General features: G+C 47.1%; 1 protein-coding gene across 34 annotated transcripts in view; it reads left to right on the forward strand.

Moving 5' to 3' along the window:
• The window catches only part of LOC108153300 (CUGBP Elav-like family member 4), a 318,810-nt gene that overhangs the window by 257,689 nt on the left and 37,027 nt on the right, over positions 1–24,094 (forward strand). For 26 of the 34 annotated variants that reach the window (XM_033386638.1, XM_033386628.1, XM_033386645.1 and 23 more), the window contains one exon: positions 12,246–12,325. In XM_033386638.1, the coding sequence (XP_033242529.1) occupies positions 12,246–12,325 (80 nt within the window). Of the gene's footprint in view, positions 1–1,036; positions 1,088–12,245; positions 12,326–24,094 lie in introns of all 34 variants that reach the window. The other 8 variants (XM_033386632.1, XM_033386640.1, XM_033386636.1 and 5 more) reach the window with 1 other exon arrangement.

The raw sequence follows: 24,094 nt of genomic DNA on the forward strand, positions 1-24,094 counted from the left end.
CTTAAGATATTTGTTTTAGTTGCGCAGGATTATTGAAAAATTAATGCAATAAGCGGCAGGATAGGATAGGGATACGAGGATACGCGGATACGAGCTTTGGCTCGTATGCAATTAAGCGAAAGCGAAACTGACAGATGCCAGGATATGTATGTGCCCACATATACTCGTAGAGGGATTCTGTTTCCCCACCAGCTGGCGCCCTATGGTAGGCTTTAATTTTAATAAACGGTATAAGGCGGCAGCCACTGAAAGCTTATTAAATTTCAGGCAGCGGGCAGACTTCGCTTCTCTTGTGTCCTGGATCCTGGGACCTGGGTCCTGGGTCCTGCCACCTGTCAGTTGCACATATTTTGTTATTATCAGGCGAGACCGAGGCCGAGGCCGAGGTGCCACAGCGTATGCCACATACATATTCTAGAGCTCATTTTCTAGCTCATTGCCAGGGCCAAGACATGAGCTAAATTAATTTATTCCACTTTTGTTGTTAGACAATATCCCTCGCAGCCGCCTCCACCTCCACCTCCGCCTGCGCCTCTGGTAAGAGGATACGGGCCGGTGCCGGTCCCGCTGCCGGGGCTGGCGGCGCCGCGAAGGCATTTAATGAAAATGAAAACGTCTAGAGCCCGAACAGGATACGAGGCTGACTCGGTCGCTATCCTTTTTCAAAGCTGAAGGCACAAACTGAAATAAAATAATATAAAACTGACACTGACGATGGGCCTGCCTGGGCGGCTGGTTTCCTTATGGGTTGCTAAGCTGCGTCAAGTGTCGACAGGCAGCAGAAGGCAAGGCAGCCAAGGATGCTCGGGCCCAGACCCAGACCCAGCCCCAGCCACAGACTCGGCAACAGAAAAAGACAACTGTTTATGTTTATGCACTTAAATCCGGGGTTGGTTCGGCGAATGGTACTCTCACAGTTTTTCCTGTGTTTTTTGAAGTTTCCTTGGTTAAACCTATTACATATATTCGTAAACCCGATCGATATTGCTCTGCTTTACCCGAACTCATTGAGTTTTCATTCTTCTCTCTGTTTTAGGTAAGTGCACAAGGCTTCATCCTTACAACAGAACACGTGATCCACGTGGCGGTAAGCAGATGACAAACACTATTTAACCATTCACCCAATGCAATCCATGCCTCAAAGGTAGCCTCATCTGATCCTTCCATGCATACTCGTATGTTACATTTCACATCTACCCACCCATCGAAAAACCCTCTGTCAAAATGCAAATGAACGAGTATCCCTGGCCCCAAAAAACATCAAGTATCAGCATATTGTCAGGCAACAATGCATAATAATAAGAGTAAACATTCATACTTGCACATATACATATGTATATATGTATGTAATATATAGACTTACTATATAGACTATATAGACTTATGCTTTAGGCCTTTGGACTGGACGTGCAAATTCATTAAATAATTTCTTAATATTTTCCTATAAATCTTCATACTGGCTGCTGGCCAGTAGCACGATTATGAGACGTTGCATTTTATTCTCCACAACAAGTTTACAAGGCCTTAGGCCTAAGCGTTCGCCCCTCTGGTTTTTGCTTCTGTTTTGTCGGCACTCAATCAAAAATCACATTCCGTGTCGGCTGTTTTGGCAAAAAAATAGAAGCAAAGGCAAAAGCAAAAGCAAATAGCACTCCCTTCCAACCACACGGCCATACAGATGAAGCAAATGTAATTAAAATTCGATATACTTGTTTTCGCAAAACTGCCCACAGGGAGAACCAAATGGGGGGAGGAGTCGGGCATTGCCCGGTGCAACACCAAGCCTATGCTGGGCAGCAGGGGAGGGATAGGGATGAGGAGTTGCATACATCATCATCATCATCGTTCTCGTCGTCGTCGTCGTCGTCAGCCCCGTTGCAGGCTGCAAAATTTGGCAAAAATTTTAGCTTCAATTTAAATTTTTGGTCAGATTTGCACGTACTCGACTCCGCTTCGTGTGTGTTTGTAATTACATATACACACGCGCACACTCAACACACACACACATACGTAGACGGACAGACAGACAGCAACACAACCACACAATTCATGCAAATTGATGTTGCTTTTAGCATACACACTCGCCCGCACACTGGGAGAAAAAAGTGTAGAAGCCAGAAGCAGGCAGGAGCAGCAGCAGCAACAGCAGCAGCAGCAGGGGCATTGAAAAATATTCGGTAGTGTCCGTCCTACTTTACTCCGCTCTCGGGCCCAAAACAATGAAGATTTATAATGCCCTTCTGGCCTCTGCTCCGCTCCGCTCCGCTCCTTCCGTTGCCAGGCTATCCTAAGGGCCAAAAGCACTGTATGCCATAATAGCCATATATTAGGGTTCAGCAGCGATTTGGCCGCAACCAACAACAATTGAAGCTGGCGGCCACTGAGGGAGAAAAACAAGTAAATAAGCTTTGAAAGCCGAAGCTATAGATACCCTTGCAGATTGATTGAATCCATGCCATCTAAATGATTTCGAGACATGGAACGTGTATGTTGGGCGTTTAGAAAGCAGAAAGACCTGAGCAAGTTGCATAAAAACAGAGACTACTTCGATAAGTAAACGACTCGACACCGATGACTTCTGTGTTCTGTGCGATGCAAACATGTTTCCAAGCCGACATACCCTCTGAAAAGGTAAAACATGGCCAGCGGGAGGGAAAGAAAGCTTTTTGATCGCCAGTAATTGGAAGGAGCTTAAGCCTGAACTGAATCAATCTCGTAGAGATCCAACCACATTGAAGTGCTGTTCATAAAACACTCTTGAGATACATATGTACATCGTTTCTGGGACTGACGCTCCTGCTGCTGTCCCTGGCGTTGTATAAGTTATGCCAATCACATAACAAAATATATGTTTTTGCTCTACTCAAATTAAATAAGAGCCTCATAGCAGCAACAAAACACGGCATCACTGCCAAACACCACCTCCGCCACCACTAGACCCACCAGCAACAGCAACAACAACAAGAACTACAAATCGCACACTCGAGCGCAGAGCGTAACAAAATTCAATATCGCTTTTAATTGCATGTTGCCCCGGCAACGGCAACAGCAGCACCAGCATCAACAGCAACAGCAACACCAACATGCGACAGACATTGTAAGCCCCTTGCAAACTGAACTGTCGAGCGGATGAGGTTGGGTGGGATGAAGGCCACTTATATAAGCCCGAATGCCTGGGACGAACCTGTAATTTAGCAAAATGTTATGTAAACTTTAAATCGAGTTATGCATTTTAATTGGTTGTTGTACAATTTCGCAAGCGGCACGTTTTGTTTGCCACATCACAGAGCACATGGCCAGCTCCCAGCATACGGCTCACAGCACAGAGAGCTTCCCTTATGCATACACAGATACGCATAGATACAATATATATATATATATATACTCACATATACGCATAAACTCAACAATTGAAACTGCAATGCTTCACAGATTTTTGTGAAATGCAATTGAAATCTTTTTCATTTTGAACAATTTTCAATATGATTTAAAGGCATTCTTACTGCAAGTTCTTTTTTGGAAGTTTTCCATTGTGCCTGGCACTGGAGTGGCTTCTTTCTGGTTTATTGCGGAAAACCCCCCAAAAAGAAGCACTCTTTTCTGTGCTTCTCGTTTCTGGCTAATTAAATAAATTTCGAGACACACAAAGCCCCAGAGAGTGCAGCGAGCGCATCTGTCTCGTCAAAGGCAGCGGCAGCTTCAAGTTAATCTACCTCATGGCTTAATTGCTGCCACTGCCACTGCAAATTGTACCCAAAAGGCCAACAGAAGCAGAGCAGTCTCAGCTCTAGGAGTCTCCTTCTCCTTCGCCTTCACCTTCACCTTCACCATCTCCATTTCCTTCCTCCATCTGCTGGCCCTGTCTAGGACGCTAACTCATTTTAATGATGCTCCTACCTGGGACGCCCTAAGTGCAGTGGCAGTGGCAGTGGCAGTGGCTTGGCTGGTGTCGTCTTCCGACGGTTTGGTCTCAGCCTTGGGGCAATTATGGCCAACTTGGCTGTGCTTACATGTGGCCAAATTGTTGTGGTCGTTGCTAGCTCCATCGCCGTCTCGGGCGCATTAAAAATGAATAATGTGCGCGACTTGGGCGCACAATTTATGCACTCGCTGTCCGACCGCATCCAGATGCTTACCGCGTGGGCCAGAGCCAGTGCCAGGCCAGAGCCAGTCCCAGTCCCAGTCCCAGTGCCAGTCCCAGTGCCAGAGCCTGGCCCTTTTCAATCATATATAAATCCATGCAATCAAATTCCGTTGGGCAATACAATTAGCTTCGTCTTCGCTCCCTCTAGTCTCCGGGAAAAATAAATTTGCTGCATGCTTTTGGGCGCGCAGTTTATTAGGCTTAACCTACCTGTCCAGGTCGAGGTACCAGGCCCTGGTCCTTGCTTATGCTTTGATGTTCCGGCTAAGCCAGGGTAAATTGATTTTCCCTGCTGGCCACGGGTCCATGTTGTTGTCTTTATTTTTATGCCACGGACCCCACGAAGTCGGCAATAAAGTTCAAATGAAGCGAGTCGCTATTAAGTTATGCGGCTTTAGTTCTTTAGTTCCCCCTCGGCATTGTTCTGTGTTCCTCCGGTGAATAAGTGGGCGCATAAATCGTCAACGAATACGGAATGAAATGCTGTGGAATAAGCTGAAACAATGCCAGTCCATTGCCAGATAAACCTCTCACTCGAAGGGCGTAACAGTTACCTAGATGGTAGCCACCTATCAGAGTCGTACAGCTGCTGGATGAGATTAAAGTTTATTTCCCGTACGTCTTTCCTTGCTCGCTACAGGCCCCTACCACTACCACTATCCCTACCCCTACCCATACCCCGGGAAACCTCAGCGCCCCAAACTGTACTGCGGTTTTAGTTGCATTTGACTTTGCGGTTTGACGTTGTTGCGCTTTCCCGTTGTTTTGTTGTTTTTATGTATTTGTTGCTCTTGCTGCCCCAGACCCAGACCCAGCTCCAGCCCCAGTTCATGCCCCACTCCTTGTGTGCAGCACACGCAACAGCTTTTTGTTCACACTTTCGCCTGGCAAAAACAATTTTCCTCCCAAATCAGACTAGGAAAAGGAGCGTAGAGCGGAGAGCGGAGAGCATAGAGCGGAGTGACTGCTGCCTGCCCCGCATGCATTGCGGTTTCTGTTGCATAATTATTATGTTGCGGTTGCCAACCTTCCCCCGTAAACCCGTACACCCGTACACCCCCCAACCAGCACCCCTGCACCCGCATTTGCCACCAGCCATCGCCATCGCCATCGCCATCGTGTTGCTGTTGCAGTTGTTGCAAAAGCATTTACCTTGTTTGTGGTTCGGTGAGCGCTGGCAACAGTTTTTCAGAGGCCCCTTTCTGGCCTGGCCCGAAATTACTTTGGTCTGGGTCTAGGAGGATGTTGGGCGAGAGGCTGGTCGGGGCTTTTAAATCTTTGACGTGCAGTTTATTTTGATGGATATACATAATAGTACATTTTTCTGCTATTTTACGCCCTCCCCCGCTAACGTCCCTCAACTTTAACGAGTTTTAAAATGGTATTTGTGGGCGATTGTCATTTGCTGATTTGATTTGAAAGTTAATTGAATTGCACCCAACGAAAATAATCATCAGTGTAGAAGCTACGGCATACCGATTCCCTGCTATAAAAGAGTATTTGCCTTAAATATTTTAACTTCTGAGCCAAATTCCACTGATGTTAGAGGCGCTTTGACATGGGTTGGATTACTATGCGAAGAATCTGGCCTACTAAAGGGTTCAAACCCCCTTAAAAAGGACACAAAACTAAACAACAGACGGGTGACTGGAAGGACAACTACACAGTTTCAGGAATAAGTTCCACCAGAAACCAGAAACGGGGGACTTTTTCGGCTGCGTTCAACAAATGTTACACAAAGCAGCAGAAAGAGATGGACACAGAGGCAGAGGCAGAAGTAGAAGCAGAGGGAGCGACAGAGAAGGGTGAACAGTGACTATTTGGCTTGTCCTGCTCGGGCTTCTTCTTCATCTGTTGGTGTCATTTGTTAAAGAGGCTTGTCAACATGCCTTGTAACAAGCTGGCTCGGACTTCAGAGTCAGAGTCAGACTCAGTCTCAAACCCCCCTTCCCCCAGCCAGACCCAGGGGCAGAGTAGACTCTAAAGTGGAAGGCAAGGCGAAGAACTTTTGGGGAAAAGAAGCCAGAGACAGGGCAAGGGAGAGGGAGAGGGACAGGGACAGGGCCAAAAGCAATAATATTTCAGCTTTTGTTATAGGTTTGGCTCTCGCTTTCGGATCGTAGCTGGTGTTGGTGTTTGTTCGTATTTTGTAGCATACTTTTGTGCATTATTTGCACAGCACTTGTACGGAACTAGAGACGAAGGCGTCGCTTGGCTTTGGCTTTTCAATTTGCCAGAGACATTTGTCTGTGTGTGTACACAAAATATTATTTTCTTAATTGGTGTTTATTGTGTGTCAGACGCACACACGCACCCGCACACACACACAATACATACATACACCACCAGACACAGACGAAGACGAAAACGAAGAGAGGTGGCGAGGAGAGTGGTATACTTTTAGGCCAGCACTCGAGAGTGCCATAAAAATGTCAGCAATGTGGCCCTGGGCCTGGATCTGCCGCTGGATCTGGATCTGGATCTGAATCTGGCCTCATCTATTAAATTGTTAGAGATGGAAACACACAATTTCTGCCTTGTTGAAATGTAATTTCCAGTTTGGCTCTTTCGTTTGTGTCCCATTGTCCCTGCGGCCATGCAAAACTCGTTCGTCCTTTGCGAATCAGGCAAATTTCCTAGTCAGTCTGAGAACAAAAAGTTTCGTCTCCGTCTCGGACTGTATCTCTCGTCCAGTGGCAAATTGCTTATGAAATTGCAATTTGAGCCCGCTCTGGACACTGATTTTTATTTAATTTGGCTTGCGGATGCCTAAGACTCAGAGCTGGATACTCAGTGGAAAATATATCACATTACACGTACGGGGAAAACACAAGGACACTTTCCGACGGAGTTGCAACTATTTTGCATGTGGGACTTTCATTGGTGTCCGTTCGTCCGTCCTTTCATCCGTCTGTTGAGCAATGGATTCGCATATGAAGTGACTCCGAGTCGAATTGTTATTTACTAAAGTTGCAAATCCTCAAAATGCTTTAGGCCTTTGTCCAACCAAAGTTTCATTGTTTATCAACTGGCAAAAGGTAGTTGAAAGTTTCTTTCTTTCTCCGGCTCTCGCTCTTTTCTGGCCAAAATCAAGAATAATGCTCCCACTGGGCATGTCGGCCGTTCGTACGTTGCACGTAAGAGAGAGAGAGAGAGAGAGTGTGTGGTGGGGTATAAGTATGGGTATGGAGATGGGGATGGACACAGCCCCCATGGACTCTATGTGATTTGTATGCAAAGTGCTGGGGCTCATGCCTGGCAGAGTTCAATTTCAGGCGGCTGGGTCGGGTCGAGTCGGGTCGGGTCGCAGTTGTGTTTGTGTTTGGCAGCTCGTACGAGTACTCGTAGTTGGCCATATTGATAAGTTCTGCCTGCGATAAACTTGATTAGAAATGCTGGTCAAAGTTTTGTGGACACATATGTCTCCTCTGTCTACGTCTACCCGTTGGAGTGACTTGAAACGACATTAGTTACCTGTCCGGGACATCATATGTTGCATTCGGATGAGATTATTTGATTTCTTTTGGCATGAGATGCATTCAACTGCGAGTGCCGTGCCGCAAATGCAATTTTCAGTCAGTGGGCGTACGAGCAGACATCCACAGATGAGTGGAGGTCGGCATCCATCCTAGCCCCCATGCTAGCATCCTTCATCATGCATCAAACAAATTCGATAGCCTTGCCGGGGCATAATAAGCGTAAACGTTGGCTAACAAGATTCATGCTACGCTCTTGCGCCCAAGAGGCAAACATGCAATGGCCATCAACGTGGTCCAGTCGGGGCGACCTATCCCGCTCATCCCCGCTCCCAACTCTGGTTCCATGCTCGGTTGTCGGTTGTTGGTCGTTGGTCGTTGGTCCTCTCTCCGACAAATGACTGTGACGCGACCGGTGGCCAACGAATGTCGCGCGCTTAATGCAACTTTGTTGCTGATGCCTGTCCAGACTTCCCTGCCTCCTCCCCTTGTCAACATCGGAGGCAGCAGCAACAACAGCAGCACCAACAGCAACAGTAGTAGCAGCGATTGAAAAATCCCACTAGGGCGTTTTTAATTGGATTTTAAAATACTTGTCCCATGCAGCAACAACAGCAGCAGCAGCAGGAGCGGCGGCAGGCAACATCAGGCATCACAGGCAGGCAGGGGCCGGGGCAGAGAACCTGGCCCGGGCATAACATGAGCCTGCCACTGCCCTTACTACTGCTGCTGCTTCCACAATCCTTCCAGCCGACAAGGCCAACATATCGACCCAAACCCCGTTAACAGTTTGGGACGGCGGTTGGGGGGCCTCAACACGCTCGTTATCCTTGTTTCCTGCTGTTGCTGCTACTCCTGGTTCTCGTTCTGGTGCTGTTTCTCCTCCTCATCCTTCTGCCACTCCTGCTGCTACCACTCCTGCTGCTGCTACTGCTGCTGCTGCTGCTGTGCACAATTTGGTTACGTGTTTGACCAGCGGCGATTTTTCATGGCAAGGCATTTTGGGGTTTTTTTTTTTTTTGTGACCAGGGGGAGAATTGGGGTTTCCCATACATTAATGGCATTGCAAATTTGTATTGCAAATGTGCAAGTTGTGGCCAGGCATGAATACCATCCAGGCCCTTCACGCCCCCTCGGGCCCATTCCTTCCCCCATAAATACCATAATCGCATGTGTTTGCATGAAATCTCGTGCAACTCAATTGTCGTACCATACTTTTTGGGGCAGTCAGAGATTGACCCATTAAGGCCAAATGTCGCCCGATAACCAGATGGAAAAGTACGGCACTTGGCCATAATGGTACCGTATCGGAGGAAACCATTATGATGAGTATTTCTCAACGGCTGTAAATACAAATAAACTTCTGCTCGAGGAAGCTCTGGGACAGAGGGGTGGCAGAGCTAAATACAAGCAACAACTTTTTCCGACTATAATTTTAATGACAGCTCAACTTTTGCATTATCATTAGCATATTTGATTAAAAAGTGTCATTAGGCTCAGCTCAGCTCTTCTGCTTGTCTCTCCTGTCTCCAGTCTCCAGCGCTGCCTCCTGCACTTTTCACGCTTCACCGGAAGTTGCACAAGACGCTAAAAACTTGGCGCACTCGCTCACATTTTAATTTCAACTAATTGCCGAGAATCAGGGATTCTAAGAGAGAGGGATCCCCCATCTGCCCCATCTCTCTGGCAGTTAAGTAATTAAAGAGTTGCACTTTGTTAGCTTTAAGGAGGAGCGTTGTCCTACCACCTGTCCCACTGTCCTGTCATCCTGCTGTCCCGATGTCCTGTTCCGCTAATTGTCAGGAGTGTTCGCCGCTGCCTTGGCTTGATTTGTATGCAAATTGAATTTGACTTCTTCTTTTGCGAGCACTCTTACAATCGTACATCAAAGCAAAAGTCGAGCTAACTGAACTGATGAGCTCCGACTCGGACTTCCGTCTGAGTCACCTCTTTGGCTGGCTAATTTGCTTTTAATTAATATAATGACTCCAAGTTCGACAAATTATCCCTGATGATAGTTAGTGCGTCGCGTAGCCAGAAAAAGGTAAATACGAGTCAAATGGAAACATTCCCAAGTCCAATTCCAATTCCAAGTCCAAGACCTCCTCCTTGGAGTCCAACTCGAGTCAAAGATACACAAATTAGCTGGATGGCCAGTATTTCCTTAGTGTTTGCCCAAAACGCTAATGAATGTTATATCGTAGTACGAGTGTTTGACTTGGAGGGTTGGTCATGATGAGGAGGGGGAGGAGGAGGCGGAGAAGGAGCGGGAGCGGGAGGAGCCTGCCTGTGGAACTTTTCAATAAATACGAAATGAGATAAAGAACTTACCCCTGCCCAGGAACAGGAACGAGGAACACCAGAGTGATGTAACAAAGGAAACATTTATAAAGCATTTTCAGATATCATTTGGGCCATCAGATACAATAGGTGGGACTGTTACAACAATTTAAGCCTCCACAATGTTCCAAAACTTTTGGCTCAGAAAAGTTATGCTAAGAAAAATATATTTCACATAAACATAAAGAAGTCTCCCCCTAAAAAAATATTGTACAAACAAAAAAGAAGAAAAAAACGGACAGAAAAACACGAAAAAAAAAAAGAATACAAAATCAACTTTGATTTAAGTTTACAAAAATGCTTAGCAATTGCCTTGCTTTTTTAGCTTTTTTGTGTTATTTTCTGTTGTTTTTCCATTTCGTTGTTCGCTCTCGCTTTTTTCGCTCTGCTTTGCAGCTGTGTGTGGATTAACAGGCAACAAAATATTTTATTTTTTATTGTTTAGCAACGCTGATTTGCACTCTTGTGTCCCCTGCCCATGCCCCATGCCCCATGCCCCATGCCCCATGCCGCCCGTCCGCTGTCCGCCTACGCGCCTGTCCGCTGTATGGGACAGAGAAATTCTGGATTTTGTTGTCACTTCAACACACAAAACATAAAATACACAAGAGTCGAGTCGAGTCGAGAGTCCACAGACGAGGCGGGCCGAACAAAAATCCACTTGAATTTTTTACACTTTATTTTTTGTACATTTTCTGGGAGAGGAACCCAAAAAAAACGAAAACAAAAACGAAAAGGAAAAAGGGGATTCGCTTCCAGCTCTTCGCGCTGTTTGCACGCGAAATTTGCGCTTGTCTGCCTTTCGGCTTGTCAGCTCGCATGTTGCATGGTTTTAGGCGGGATTTGTTCTGTTGTTCTGCCTCTGCCCCTGCCTCTGCCACTGGCACTGCCTTTCCACCACTCCCTTAAAACTCCCATCTGGAATAGCGTCAACTACAAAGGCAACAGATACAACCAGAACAAGCAGGGCAGGAGCAGGAGCAGGAGCAAGAGCCCAAGCCACAATTTGGACACCCACCCAGTCCGAACCCTCGCCGGGCCAAGGGTTTGGGAATTAGACATTTGGGAGGGTTTTCAAACGGCTATAGCTGTGCCCCATCCCTTTCTCTGGGGTGCTGGAGGGTCTTAATTTTTAACATTGTTGATGTTGTTGCGTAAAGAACAGAAAAAACAAGCGAAGAGCAAAGGTTAAGCCCAGGAAGATAGCCCGGCAGAAGCCCTAATTAATTCCTTGGCTTGGGGGTCGGGAAACACAGAAGATAAATAGACTAGACTTCCTAGGGAAAGTATGGATAGAGGTAAATAATGTATATACTCGTATGTAAAATATTATAAATTCAAACTATCCAGGTATACTGCCCCTGCCTCTGCACCTGCCCCTGCCTCTGCCTCTGATGAAACTCTTAATTTGTTCTCCATTTACAAATGTAAAACAATACTTGAACCATTCCGCTTTTACCGCATTTTAAAATCGCTTTCAAGCACCAGCTTACATGTGGCATAAACCGCACTTACTCCGACTCTGTCCCTCTGTGCCTCCGCCTCCCCTGGAAAGTCCTTACTTTTTGTGGTTATTACTGTATATTAAATTAGCATAAATGATTTTTAATAATTATGCCATTGAAGCCGGGCTCTGAAAACCCAACCAGCCCTCTCCGCCCAGCAGCTGGCACCCAAATTACAATATAATGAGCGCGCAAGTGCAGCGAATATTTTTTGTATATGTTCGGTTCGGTTCGGTTCGGTTTGAATTTTACATTCCCTCCATTCCAGTCCAACGCAGGCCGACTATTATTTTTATATAATGGACGATGATGGGCGCTGAGTCTGTGCGTTGCCTGTGCATGCCCCCCTCGCATGCCGCCCCATGATGCTGCCACCCTATGTCCATGTTGATTTTCATGCTAGAGTGCACGAAGCGATTCTTGCAAAAATGTTTTTTAATTGCACTTAAAATTTTATTTAAATGCTCCCACACACACAACACACACACATACACTCAGGCACATGCCATGCCACCGAAACCGTCGCGGCTGTACGAGTATCTGAAGCTGCATCAGCTTACGGGCCCCATCCCCTCCCCCCACTCAGCACCACTCAATTGGTCTTTGTGGAATTTTTCCTGATTTTTAAATTCAATATTCAATATTCAATATTGTGGAAACTTCCGTTATTTTTCGCAAGGGATGGCGAAACAATTGAGTTCACCTGACTGAATTAGTTATACGATCAACTAGTTAATCAATCCCGAGCGTTAATCAACATATCGTACATCTCACTTGCAGGCTGCGCATTCGTCAAATTCGGAACGCAACAGGAGGCTCAGTCAGCAATAGCCAATCTACACGGAAGTCAAACTATGCCGGTAAGTGACTATAAGCTATATGTGACTTCCATACCTTAAGTTTTGTATAACTGTACAACTGATGTAACCTGATGCCGATGTCCGCATGGGCGGGCAGGCTGTCATTTCCCACGCCGCTTGGGGAAATTAGAAAATTGTGTTTTCTGTTCACCTTCTGGCCAGAGCCCAGAGCGGAGCCCCCACCCATCTTGGCTCTGCTTTCTCGAGCACATGATGGCACTTGTGTGCGAATAATACGAAAATAATGAAATTTCAAACCTGAAGTACGCGTACTCGGGTTGTTGTTGGAAAGTACTTAGCAAACTTCATTTAAGCTACAAGTGCCCGCCCCGTTCCGGCCCGTTCCGCCCACCTCAAACTTTCACTTCACGTTTTATAAATAAAATTAGAATTAAATTAAATGCCAAGCAGCAAAATGTATTATTATTTTTCCTTTTGCGCCGCACTTCAATGGGAAATCAAGAAGCTCGTTCTACTCTAATTTTCTAAAAAATAAAAAAAAAAATACGTAAAAAGCAAAAAGTGAAGGAAAAAAATAAATCAAAATAGCTTTTGGCCTGAGAGAAAAGCGACAGACAGACCGAAGAAGGACGAAGGTTTGCCGCCAAGTGACTTCATTATGCTCGAATTTTGTAAGGAATCACCATATACGTCGTATAGTCGAGGCTGAAGCTGAGGCTGAGGCTGAGGCTGAGACTGAGGCTGCGGCTGGGACTAGGAGTGCGGCTGTAACCATAGCTATAGAGCGAAGAACCGTTAGCTCTATGACAACGTAGCCCGGGAATTATTTCGTCTTTTTTCTCGCTTTGCTTCTTGCGAAAAATAAATGAAATTTGCATGACACTTGAGTTATTTTGCACGTAAATTGCTTCTTTTGACAAACAAACAAGCAAATACACAAACCAGCTGCCGGGACACTAGAGAAAGGGGGGGGGGGCTTTCTCTGTGCAGGAGGGAGAATGGCAGGGACTGGCGCCATTGTTGTATTTTCGGTGTTTACAGGCAGCAGCAGCATCCATCCAGTGCAATCCCAAGTCTCCATCCAAGAACCATCCTTACCCCTCACTCTCTATCGCTCTTTCAGCAAACGAATTTTACATTTGGGGTTTTGTGTGTTTGTCGTCTCTTTCTGCCGCTCCATTCGTCTCCCTCTCTCTCTCTCTCTCTCTCTCTCTCTCTCTGTCTCTCTCTCTTTGGGACGCTGCGATTCTCAAGTCGACAACTCGTTGCCGCATTTAAATTCAAATTCAAATATTGTTGATGAAATTTGTTGCTTAATTTGCAATTTAGATGCGTTTTTAAACAAACGCCGCGCTGCTGCTGCTGCGGCTGCTACTGCTGCCTGAGAAATCATGTGTTTACTTAGGCGGAAGTTGATGATGATGATGGCGACAGGATGGGGCACGAATTGTGGCAGTAACTGTGGCACCAACTGTGGCAGCAACTGCGGCAGAACGGAGGACAACTCCAGCCGCGTAATTACAGCTGTCTGTGTGCGTGGATTCAGGGACATTCAAATCGATGCCAGTTGCCTCCGAGCCTCCGGGCCACAGTTACACTTTTTCTGGCTACGGCTATGGCTCTGGAGCTGAAACTGGCTCTGGTTCAGAGCTGGCGAAAACTTCAAAAATATAGCCGCAAGTGAGGCGCCGCAGCCACAAACAAACAAAACGAGACCCAATTCCACTTCAGAGGCAAGTGCAAACACTTGGGGCTTAAGTCAATTTCAATTTCAAGGGGATGCCGTCACATTTTATAGCTGATTGCAGTCGATATCCAGAAAATCAAAGCGTATCCCGAGGCCCCCTCTATGCCTCCCCCCAATGATCGAAAAGGGTTTTCAATCTAAGATGAAATCTGTGTAAGTTGAAAGCTGGTCCCCCGAACATTTCCATAATTCTTTCCCTGTACTACTGCGGAGCTTCGTCTCCGCTTTAGGCCTACATACAACTGCACTTTAACTCCAATTACGCTGGCTTGGGACCACCTTTTGCCCGAAGCAATACACGCTTCGAGTGCCTGACCTGGCCCGACCCGTGACTCGGCAACCGACCGGCCACGACCCCGCCCCCAGCCCCCAGCCCCCAGCCCCCAGCACCTGGCCAGAAGGCAGGGCCCAAGCCAGCAACATGCACATGAAGGACTAACAACGACAGCTGCAATTTTTCACCTGGCCAATTTTTAAGATGAGCAGCATTCCGGACCCCTAAACGAGGACTATGGCAAATTGCTGCCTTGGAAAAAACCCTGTGCAAAGGCTTGGGAAGGAGCAGAGCAGTAAAAAAAAACGAAGCAAAGCAAGTTGTACATTTTTTCTGCTTGTTCTTTTTTTTTTTTAATTTTAAGAGCGCGTAATTTTTGTATACCTGCCTGAGCATTAAGCATTTTAATGTCAGTGTGGCACCGACCTCCCCACCTCGCCACCTCCTCCGTCCAAAGTTGGCTGTAATTGCAATTTGGCATTACGACTGCTCCGGTCCTGGGTCTTGGATCCCGGGCTCAGGTCTCTCTCTCTCTCAGGGAGTGAGTGGTGCACCCTCGGTTGGACTGGGGATGGGGATGGGGCTGGGGCTGGGAGTGAGGTAATTAGCGCTAAAACGACGCCAGCTGCTGTGTTGTATAAAAATTTTAGCTGCCACACTTTTTCCCGCACCAGGCATACATTAATTATATAACCAAGTGCAGTGGGAGGCAGGAGGATTAGTGGGCGTAGTGGGAGTACCAACGGGGGGCACCGAATTGATTGCCTACCTGCAGGCGTCAAAGTTGCGCCAGACATAACCGCAAGTTAATTTCAAGCTTAACAAAGTTCTCTCATCGGTGCGGGGTGGGGGGCGCGTGGGTGCGGCAGTCCACTTTCCATGCCCCTCTCCCCCTTCTGGCTTTCATGCTGATGTGCCACAGAATGCTTTTAAAAAAGAGATGCAGAAGAAGAGCATTTTTTGATTACGCCAAACCTTAAGCAGCTTATGAACGCCCCTCGTTCCGGGACTGGACGCAGCGCTCATTAAAAAGGAATTTCCAGGGCGAGAATACATGGAAAGCGTCCTTCGCCTGCCGCATTGGGGCACCACCGGATCCCGGAACCCACCTCACACCCCTCACACGTTCGGTCCGTTGTTAATCTCCTGGCACTCAACATGTTATAAGTCGCTTTTAGTGCGGTTTGCAAACGTTTTTCTAAATGCAAAAAAAAAAAAACAAAGAACAACAAAAAACGAGCAGGAACGTTGCGAGTCGCAGCTACGGCCCCGACTCTACATTTACATGTCACAGATTTTCGTCCTTTGTGGACACTTATAACAGTGTGTGGATACAGAATTTTGTTGCTCTAGCTCTTATAGTCTCTGGGATCTAAACGGACAGACAGACAAGGCTCTATCGACGCGGCTATTGATGCTGATGCAGATATTATATATACTTTATGGGGTTGGACACACTTCCTTCTGGTTCAAATCGAATATACCCTATACTCTTTTTGAGTATCGGGTATAAAAAATACACAAACAGAGAGACGTGGTGTAGGCGGGGGGAGGAAGCTTACAGTTTACAGTTGTAAACAATAATTTCGTATTCACTCAACACCCATACACACAGACACACGCACACACAAGTGGACATAGATAGAGACGGACACACACAGGCATTTGCATAAGCCGCTGATGCGATTTGTTGCTGTCCGCCGTGCTTCTGTGGGCGCGGCTTAGAAGTGGGCGTGGCCCGGGCACTTGGTAATGAAAGCTCGCGCATGCATTAAAGCTGCCGCTGGCTCTAAATGCTTTTGATTGACGAAGCGCAAAATCCTCAATGCCAACACACACAAAATATAAAATACAAAAAAGTAAGTGAATATAAAAATAGCGCACTGCCTGTGCTGGTGGATGGACGGGGGCAGGTGAGAAGTACGTGATGGAGGGGGGGGGGAAATGGGTAAGCCCGCACAACACATAAATAAATATTTTAAATTACAAGCAGACCCCTGGACTGAAACGAGGGCAGTGAAACGGTAGTCCCGCACCTTTGGCTGCCACACTTTTCCGAATAAATTAGTCAATTAGCATTTCCATTTTTATTTGTTTCGTTTTATGGGTGAAAAAGTAAGCGGGGCAAGGTAGGAGGGGGAGCTATGTACATGGCGCGATAAGAAGGGACCTGCCACGAATAGTGGCCATTATGGTCGAATGGGAATACACACTTCATAAACATTTGTCACACCTTCCTCATTATGCTGTACACACACACACACACACACACACACACACCCAACACAGATACAGGCGATGAGAACATGTGTTTTTCCAGCCATGGAAGCACTCATCTCCATCGTTATCGTTATCGTGGCGTCATCAAAGACGCTTTTCCCAGCAGCAAGCTTGCTCAATGCGCATTTAAATTTCAAATTAATTTCTCGCCATGTGAGCACAAAAAGAGAACAAAGGCAGCAGGAATTGAAAGAAATAAGAAATCTGCAAGCTGACAACGCTCATGCACAAATACATACACACAAGTACATACCTATAGAGGGGAAAGTCCCTGAATAAATACGAGCGGAGTCCGCGCTGTCCCAAAAAAAATGATATGCGAGGAAGCAGGAGCAGTACCTGGAGCCGGAGCTGGAGCTGGAGCCGGGGACATCTCGCTTCCATCCCATCAAACCTGTTTTCACAGTCATTTCGCAGAGAGGGTCCCGTAAAATATGCAAAAGAAGAAACATTTTTGCGCGCAGTCCGCACTGCCTTTTTCTTTTGCTCTTAGACTAAAGGGTATATTGTATTCAATCAATTTTATGTAACAGTAAGATTAAGTGGATCTAGGAGGCTAGAAGAGGTAGAGCAACCTTCCATGTGGTGTCCCATACAAAAAATTTCCCGATCAATTGAAAGCCTGTTGCTGTTGCTGACTGAGCAGCATTGGCTTTCCGTTCGAAAGGTTATTCCAGATAGATTTCGAGTACTGAGTATCTTATAGTCGGTATGTGGCAACTATCTCCTTATTCTACTGACGCTGACGCTGGTGTTGATGCTGGGGGTTCCCCATTTTGTTTTCGCTGCTCATGGCTGAATTGACGCAACATATGCCAGTCGAATGCTGTGCGGCGGCTGCTACTCCTGCTTCTCCTTCTCCTCCTCTTCCTCCTCCTCCTCCTGCTACTGTCGCTCCTTTTGTTTTCCTTCCCTCTGTTCGGTGTGTCTCGCATCAATTATGCTTTTATTTATACAACAATTTTCGTTCTGCTGGCCGTTCAATTTTCGTCAGCAGACGAGCAGAACGAGCTGAGCGAACGAGCGCCGCCTTAATGCGACTTGACAAAAATGGCGTCCAATATGGCGCAAATGTGGCTGTGCTGTGGCTGATGTACGCTGTACGCCATGCTGGGTGTGTGGGTGTTTGGGGGGGGCGGGAGTTTCTTCTTAACGCTTGAGCGCCGCCCTCACACGCACACACCATCAAACGCACACCCACACATACTCGCACAGATCGCACCTTGGCGCGTCAAGATGACGACCAGGAGAACGTTCCCGGGTCTGTTCTGGGGTCTGGCTTTCTATTTTAATTCACACGCCATTGTTGCGCGGCGCCTAAAAGAAGACGAGGCGAAGTTGAATTTCTAATGTGCAGCAGCTGCTAACAATGGAAGTGTGGGGCGGGTGCGGGGCGGTGGCGGTGTGAGGCAGGTGATTGCGGCATGCGGAGAGGCAAGGGGCACCAACCTGATTGTGTTTTGGCTGTTCCTCTTGTGTTTGTGCGCTTGTACACGCGTATTGTGTCCTTCTTTCTAAAGCATACTTATGAGCGCGTTTAAGCAATTTTTAAATCGCTGTCGTGTAAGCCAGTACCAGCATGTGTGTTAGTAACAAGCACCACCTCGGGAGGAGCGGTTAAGGAAGACACAATCCACAATCTGTGTGAAAAGTTTGGGAGCTGGAAATCTCGTAAGTGGAAATTTAAGCAACACAAATTGGGATATTTACAGCAATATCAAGTAAATTTAGGCCCATTTGGAGCAAGTAATTTCTAGGCCTTGAACATTATTTTGGGAGCCAGTAAAAGGAAGCTTCTTGTTAAAATATAGTTCTATACCATATCAATGAAACGAGTTGTTATATCCGATTATCGGTAGATCTATAGCTTATGCCATTCCTCAATTTAAGTCGAATTCTTCAAGATGACTCCTAAGATACCGAAATATATCAGGTATATATCCCAGAAACGGCTTTAACCGTATTCAAATATAAAACGCTGTCTCGTTATGTTTTGTAGGTCTTTAATTACGTTGTTTTTAATTGGCTTAAAACATAGAGTCAACGTTTTGGAATCCTTCTTCTTTAGCTTACAACTTTCACATTTAATTTTTAGCTTCTAAAGACTTGCAATACAATAATGCGACAGAAGCAACATAAATCTTGGGGATACTTGGGCAAAGCCAGGTCGACTCATCCACCACTAAATCATGTTTGATGTTTAGCATATTAGACATATGCTCAGGGCTGGTGTTGGTGCCTCCACCAACCCTCTTCCCGGTATTGATTTGTCAGCCAATCTGGTCTCCACTCACTCCACGCTGTGGCCACCCTCTTGGGCCGCCTTCAGCTTTCAGGCTCCATCAATTTCAATTTCGCTCCAGCAGAAAATCCAAACAACGGCTGCCACATACAATTTCTGCCATTGGCTGCAGACTGGCGTTCCTCGGCTCGTTCGCCGCCTCGTTCACGGCCTGGGCATCGGCGTTTTTCGGTAAACTAATTTTCTTGCTCAATATCTTGACAGTGAAATTGGCACGCGGCAATGTTGCCAATCAAACCGCCACGCACCGACCGAGAGACAGACTGGCGGACGGACGGAGACTGAAATAGAAGCAGCTCCTCCCAGGAGTGGAGCATACTCTTAGGTGCCGTGCCACCTGTTTTGCTATTGACATCACGTTCCGCGTTCACGGCGGATTCTAGCCCAACTCCTGGATGCCGGCTGAACGCCTCCTGGCGAAAATTTCCTGCGGAGTGGACATAAATATTTTGTTTTTAGTCGCCCGGAAATTGAAGTGGAAAGGTTTTCGAGTGCAACATCTTCCAACCGAGAAAGACAGCAGAGACATCTCACATTTCCTTGCCCCATAAAAGAATCACTGGTAATGGCTTTCTTTGGGGTTCTTCCGCTCATAAAACCAAGTCATGGCAGCTAAAAGCTCAAAACTTCCGGCTTTTTTGTGTCCGAACGCGCGTGCATCATTAAAAGTGGCATCGGGCCGTATTTCTTCGCCAAAAACTGTGTGCAACATAAAAAGCGCTGCAGCGGCAACAGCAGCAGCGACAGCAGCAGCGGCAGCAGCAGCGACGCGACAGATTCACAGTCTACAGTTGTTCGCCTCGGAGGCAGCGTGTTATAAACAATTTTAATAGACTTGCTTAAGGGCAAACATTTGCAGGTAGCCCGACTTGTCTTTGTCTGTGCTACAGTCATCCGCAGGATCCTCAGAAGCGAGACATTGTGGACGGTCTTGCAGCTGCTTCATCATCATCCCTGATGTACCCCCATTGTCTTTTGCATTTCTTCTTGCTTCTGCTACGTGCCGCTCTGCATTCGCCTGCCGTCGTCCGATTCGGCGGCTACTTAATTTAATGCACGTCTGTTTGCATAAACCCAAACCTTATTGAATCGGGAGAAGCAGCAAACAGCGGGCACAAGGCAGAAGGCAGCAGGCAGCAGGCAGCAAGCAGCTTGCAGCATGCAGCGGGGCATCATCAATGTATGGGCACGTTCGCCGCCAATACTCCGGGAGTCGGCGAATGATGAGCAAACTTCAATTCGCTGCCAGTCACTGCCTAGGAGCCGTCTGGAGCATAAACTTTAATGAGCCGCACGAACTGGCCAGGAGAAATTGAATGCTGACGTGATTTTCGGCACACGAAACCCTTGCATACTTGTGGCGAAGGCGCAGGCGAAGGCGAAGGCTAAGGGAGGCGAGCGAGTTTCAGGAAATGACTAAGAAAACCCACTATACCAGTCATCACCGTATCTCCGTATCTGTATCTGGTTCGGTTCGGTTCGGTTCGGAACGCTTCTATCCTGTTTGGCTTTGTTTGTTGCATACCTTGAGGCGCTGTCAACCGCTTGGCTTTTGCATTCGCCTTTCATTTAAGCCGCAATGAGAATGAGAATGAGAACGAGATTGAGAATGGGAGAACCCTTTCCCCGAGGCCAATAGGGCTGTTTTAGATTTCTATCACACATCGGGCGGGTGGTGGAGCTGTGGTGCTGTGGCGTTGAGACCAAACCAAACACTTCAAGCTTCAAGTCAAAAGAGAAACCGGGCCAGCCTTCTTCCGCTTTACGTGCCAATGATGACAATTGGTTTTCTTACCCTCCCCTTACCCTCCCTGGCTCCGCTGCTTCGATTTTGCTATTTCTTTCGTTTCGTTTCGTTTCGTTTCGTTTGGTTTCCTTTCCGTTTCTGTGTTTTTGTGTTGCACGTCGTCGTCAGTTTTTCGCCGCTTGTCTACAATTTCAATAAAATTTTATTAACGAATTCCGGCGAATGGTCGGCGGACGGAATCGGCGATGACAAGGCAGGGCCGGGCACAGCCAGACTGTGGACATTTTTATACCTCCACACGAATGCGAATCGATATTATTATTACAATAACAACAGCAGAAGCAGCAGCAGCAGCGGCAAAAGGCTGGCTGGCTGGCTGGCTGGCAGGCAGGAAAGAAAATGGAAGTGTGACATGGCGGATGGGGCAGGGACAGGGGCAAGGCAACTGTGGCAATTGCCTGTCAGCATTGTACTTGTCGATTTTGCAGCTTACTTTGCTGGCATTGCATACTTTTAAGGCGCTTTGACAATTCTTTTTATCTGCGCCCAGGACCGAAGGCAAGGACTTACTTGGCTTGTTTGTTTGTCATTTACGCCAACCACCCTGCCCCTTCCACCGACTCCACTCCACTCCCCTCCTTGGCTGCCTGCTCCCCTGCCTCTGAGCCAAGTTGAAAGCCCGCAGTTCAATTCTCAATGGCGCAGCAGTTTTTCTTTCTTTCTAATGGCGACGTTTCCGCTCCGTGCCCGACGTCGCCGTCACAGAGTTTGTTTTCTTCTCCTGACTCTCCTCTCACTTTCTCACTCCTCCCAGTCTTTTTCCTCCTCTCTGAGATGCTCTTCCCACCCACCATTTTGGCCGCCCAAAAGTTGACATCAATTTCTGTTCAATTTTATTATTTTCATCTTCATTTCAGCGCCAAATCTATAATTGTATTTATGTCAACTTTTTTTTAAATAGATGATGTGCTTAGGGGGTCCCTTGCCCCTGCACTCTCCACAGACTTGTGGAGTGTGGGCGTGGCATTATAATAATGACTTTGCTTTTGTGATAACGACTTACGGAAATGTTTGGGCATGTCATTAGCGTTTGGTAAGAAATTTGTCTTCAAGCGATATTATTAATAGACAGGAAAAGGGCCAAGAGGGCAAACTAGAGTCTGACTCGGAGAGTAGCGTACTACGAGTACGAGTATATTTATGTGGGCGCCAGAGAGTACGAATACGAGTACGACTATGCAAAGCAGCAGCTAGCCAGAATATTTATGGGGAAAGTTACAAGTGCAATATAAATTAAATGTGTGTCTGAGGAGCAGAGAGGGATAGAGAGACACAAAGACGATGTTGCATGAGTAATGTGAACATGCAACTACCGAGAGGAGAGCAGTCTTGTTGAAAGCGCAGATATCTGGGAAATATATATAATCCGGCCTCCAACAGTAGCTGCAAGTAGCTCTTTCATCCTCTCTCTTAGCCATAGTCCAAACATTCTCGATTCACAAAAACTTGCTAAAAACTCGAAGCGAACCCTGGCCAAAAACTATCAACTGTAATCAAGTCTGGGCTGGCCTGGCCTGGCCTGGCCTGGCTTGGCCTGGCCTGGCCTGGGACTAAAAGCCAAAGCAAAAGCTGCTAAAAAGCATTAAGGCGCTGTACCTCCAGGCAAACGTCCAGAGGGGGGGCGCAGGGTGGCGAGGGGAAAACTATAGACGGAAGTCGGCAGACATTAGTGCCAAAAGTGCGTCACAAACAATATTTCCGTATCAGGCAGCAAAACTAAAGCGCAGGCAGAGCCTAGACACTTTTCAAGAGATTAAATTTTGGGTCTCTTCCCTTCCCTTCCCGTCCACCCATGGCGCAGTGTCTGCCATGAAGCGACGAAACTGTAACGAAACATTTACGGTGAGCACACAGATACGAGCACGAATACGAGTATGAGTACGAGTACATACATGCATGCATCCGAGCACATACACGAGAAGTTTTGCCAAACAACAATAGGAAGGACAGATGAGAAGGGGAGGAGAAAGGCTTAGAGGATGATGGGATACTCGTAAGAGAGGGTATGGGTATGGGTATGGGTATGGGTTTGGCAACCTGCAACTAAAATAGCCAGCAGCATTTTTGCGTTTGTGTTGTTTAAACATGCGCAAAGTTCGGGTTTTTGAACTTTTATCAAACATACGCCAAGCCAACCCGATCCGATCCGAGGCGGAACGGAGCGGAGCAACGTGGAGCGGGAAGGTCTGGGACGGTCTGGGCCTGGCCAAGAGCAAGCCGAGACATGCAGCATACTTTTGGGATGGCCCAGCAAATCTATCCTACCCTCCTCGCATCCACGTATTCTCTATTCTATCCTTCTCCCGCTGTGTGTATTGGTGAGGATGTAAAAAGCAACTATCAGCGCCCTGGGGCCGGGCTCTTGTTATTCCAGCTTGGCTCATTTCCTCCTTTGGGGGGCACTGGCCGCCTCCGACTGATACAGTCAGAAAGGACATTAAGGAAATTACCAAAATTAGTAATAGCATATAAATTACCCACAGCCCAAAATGGGGACTCTCGGAGAGAGCTGAGTAATAGATAGAAATTCAAATTGTACTCTACGCATTCGCCGTGGCATAAATATTTCATAAGACTCGCGGCTGTTGCCGCATAAAAAACTTGACAGCTGTCAAAACTTGCCGCGCTGTCTTTCTCTCTCTGTCTCCATCTCTGTCTCCTTGTTTCACTGTCTCTCTGTCAGTCTGTCTGTTTAAAATTTACATTGCATACATTTGGGAACTCTTGACGGCTTTCAATTTTCATTAAACTAGGCGGATAGCAGCGCCATCAGCTCCTTGAGGACTGTGAGAATGAATCTGTTCTCGTTTCCGGGGCGCAACAAATAACGAAATTCCACAATGAAATCTTTTAATCCCAATGAACTGTGCAGATCTGTCCGAGTTCGTGTCCGCGTCGTCATCTCTGCTTCTCTGCCTGGAAAACAACAGGCAAACGTTTCAGGCATTTACTTTATCGACAAGGGATTAGGTCTGGCCAAGAACCATCCACGTAGCAGCTACTCCTGCTGCCTCTGCCTCTGCTCCTGCTCTTGCTCCAGCGCCTTGCAGTGTTGTTTTCCATTTGGTTTCGTCCCGTGACCACTTTAAATTGAGAATTATTGTCGCAAGCAACTGTCTGTGTGTCTGGGTCAGCCCGGGGGTCCCGGCCCCTGATAAGGATATATTGTGTCTCACGCAGTTTGGACAGCTTTAATCTCGGGCCAAGCTCCGGAGTCCGGACCGAGCGCGTACGTGCTTAATTTTGTTTGCACTTTTAAGCCAGCCTGCAGCCCCAGCTTCAGCTCTGGTTCAAGCTTCGACTCTGGACCAGCGACGCCTGCAGTTAGGCTACAAAAATCATGGGGAATCGCCAGAGGACAGAGGATGGGGCCGCCGCATGCGCTTGGCCAAGGATTA

The sequence above is a fragment of the Drosophila miranda genome, chromosome XR (genome assembly GCF_003369915.1).
Source record: "Drosophila miranda strain MSH22 chromosome XR, D.miranda_PacBio2.1, whole genome shotgun sequence".
NCBI lineage: Eukaryota > Metazoa > Arthropoda > Insecta > Diptera > Drosophilidae > Drosophila > Drosophila miranda.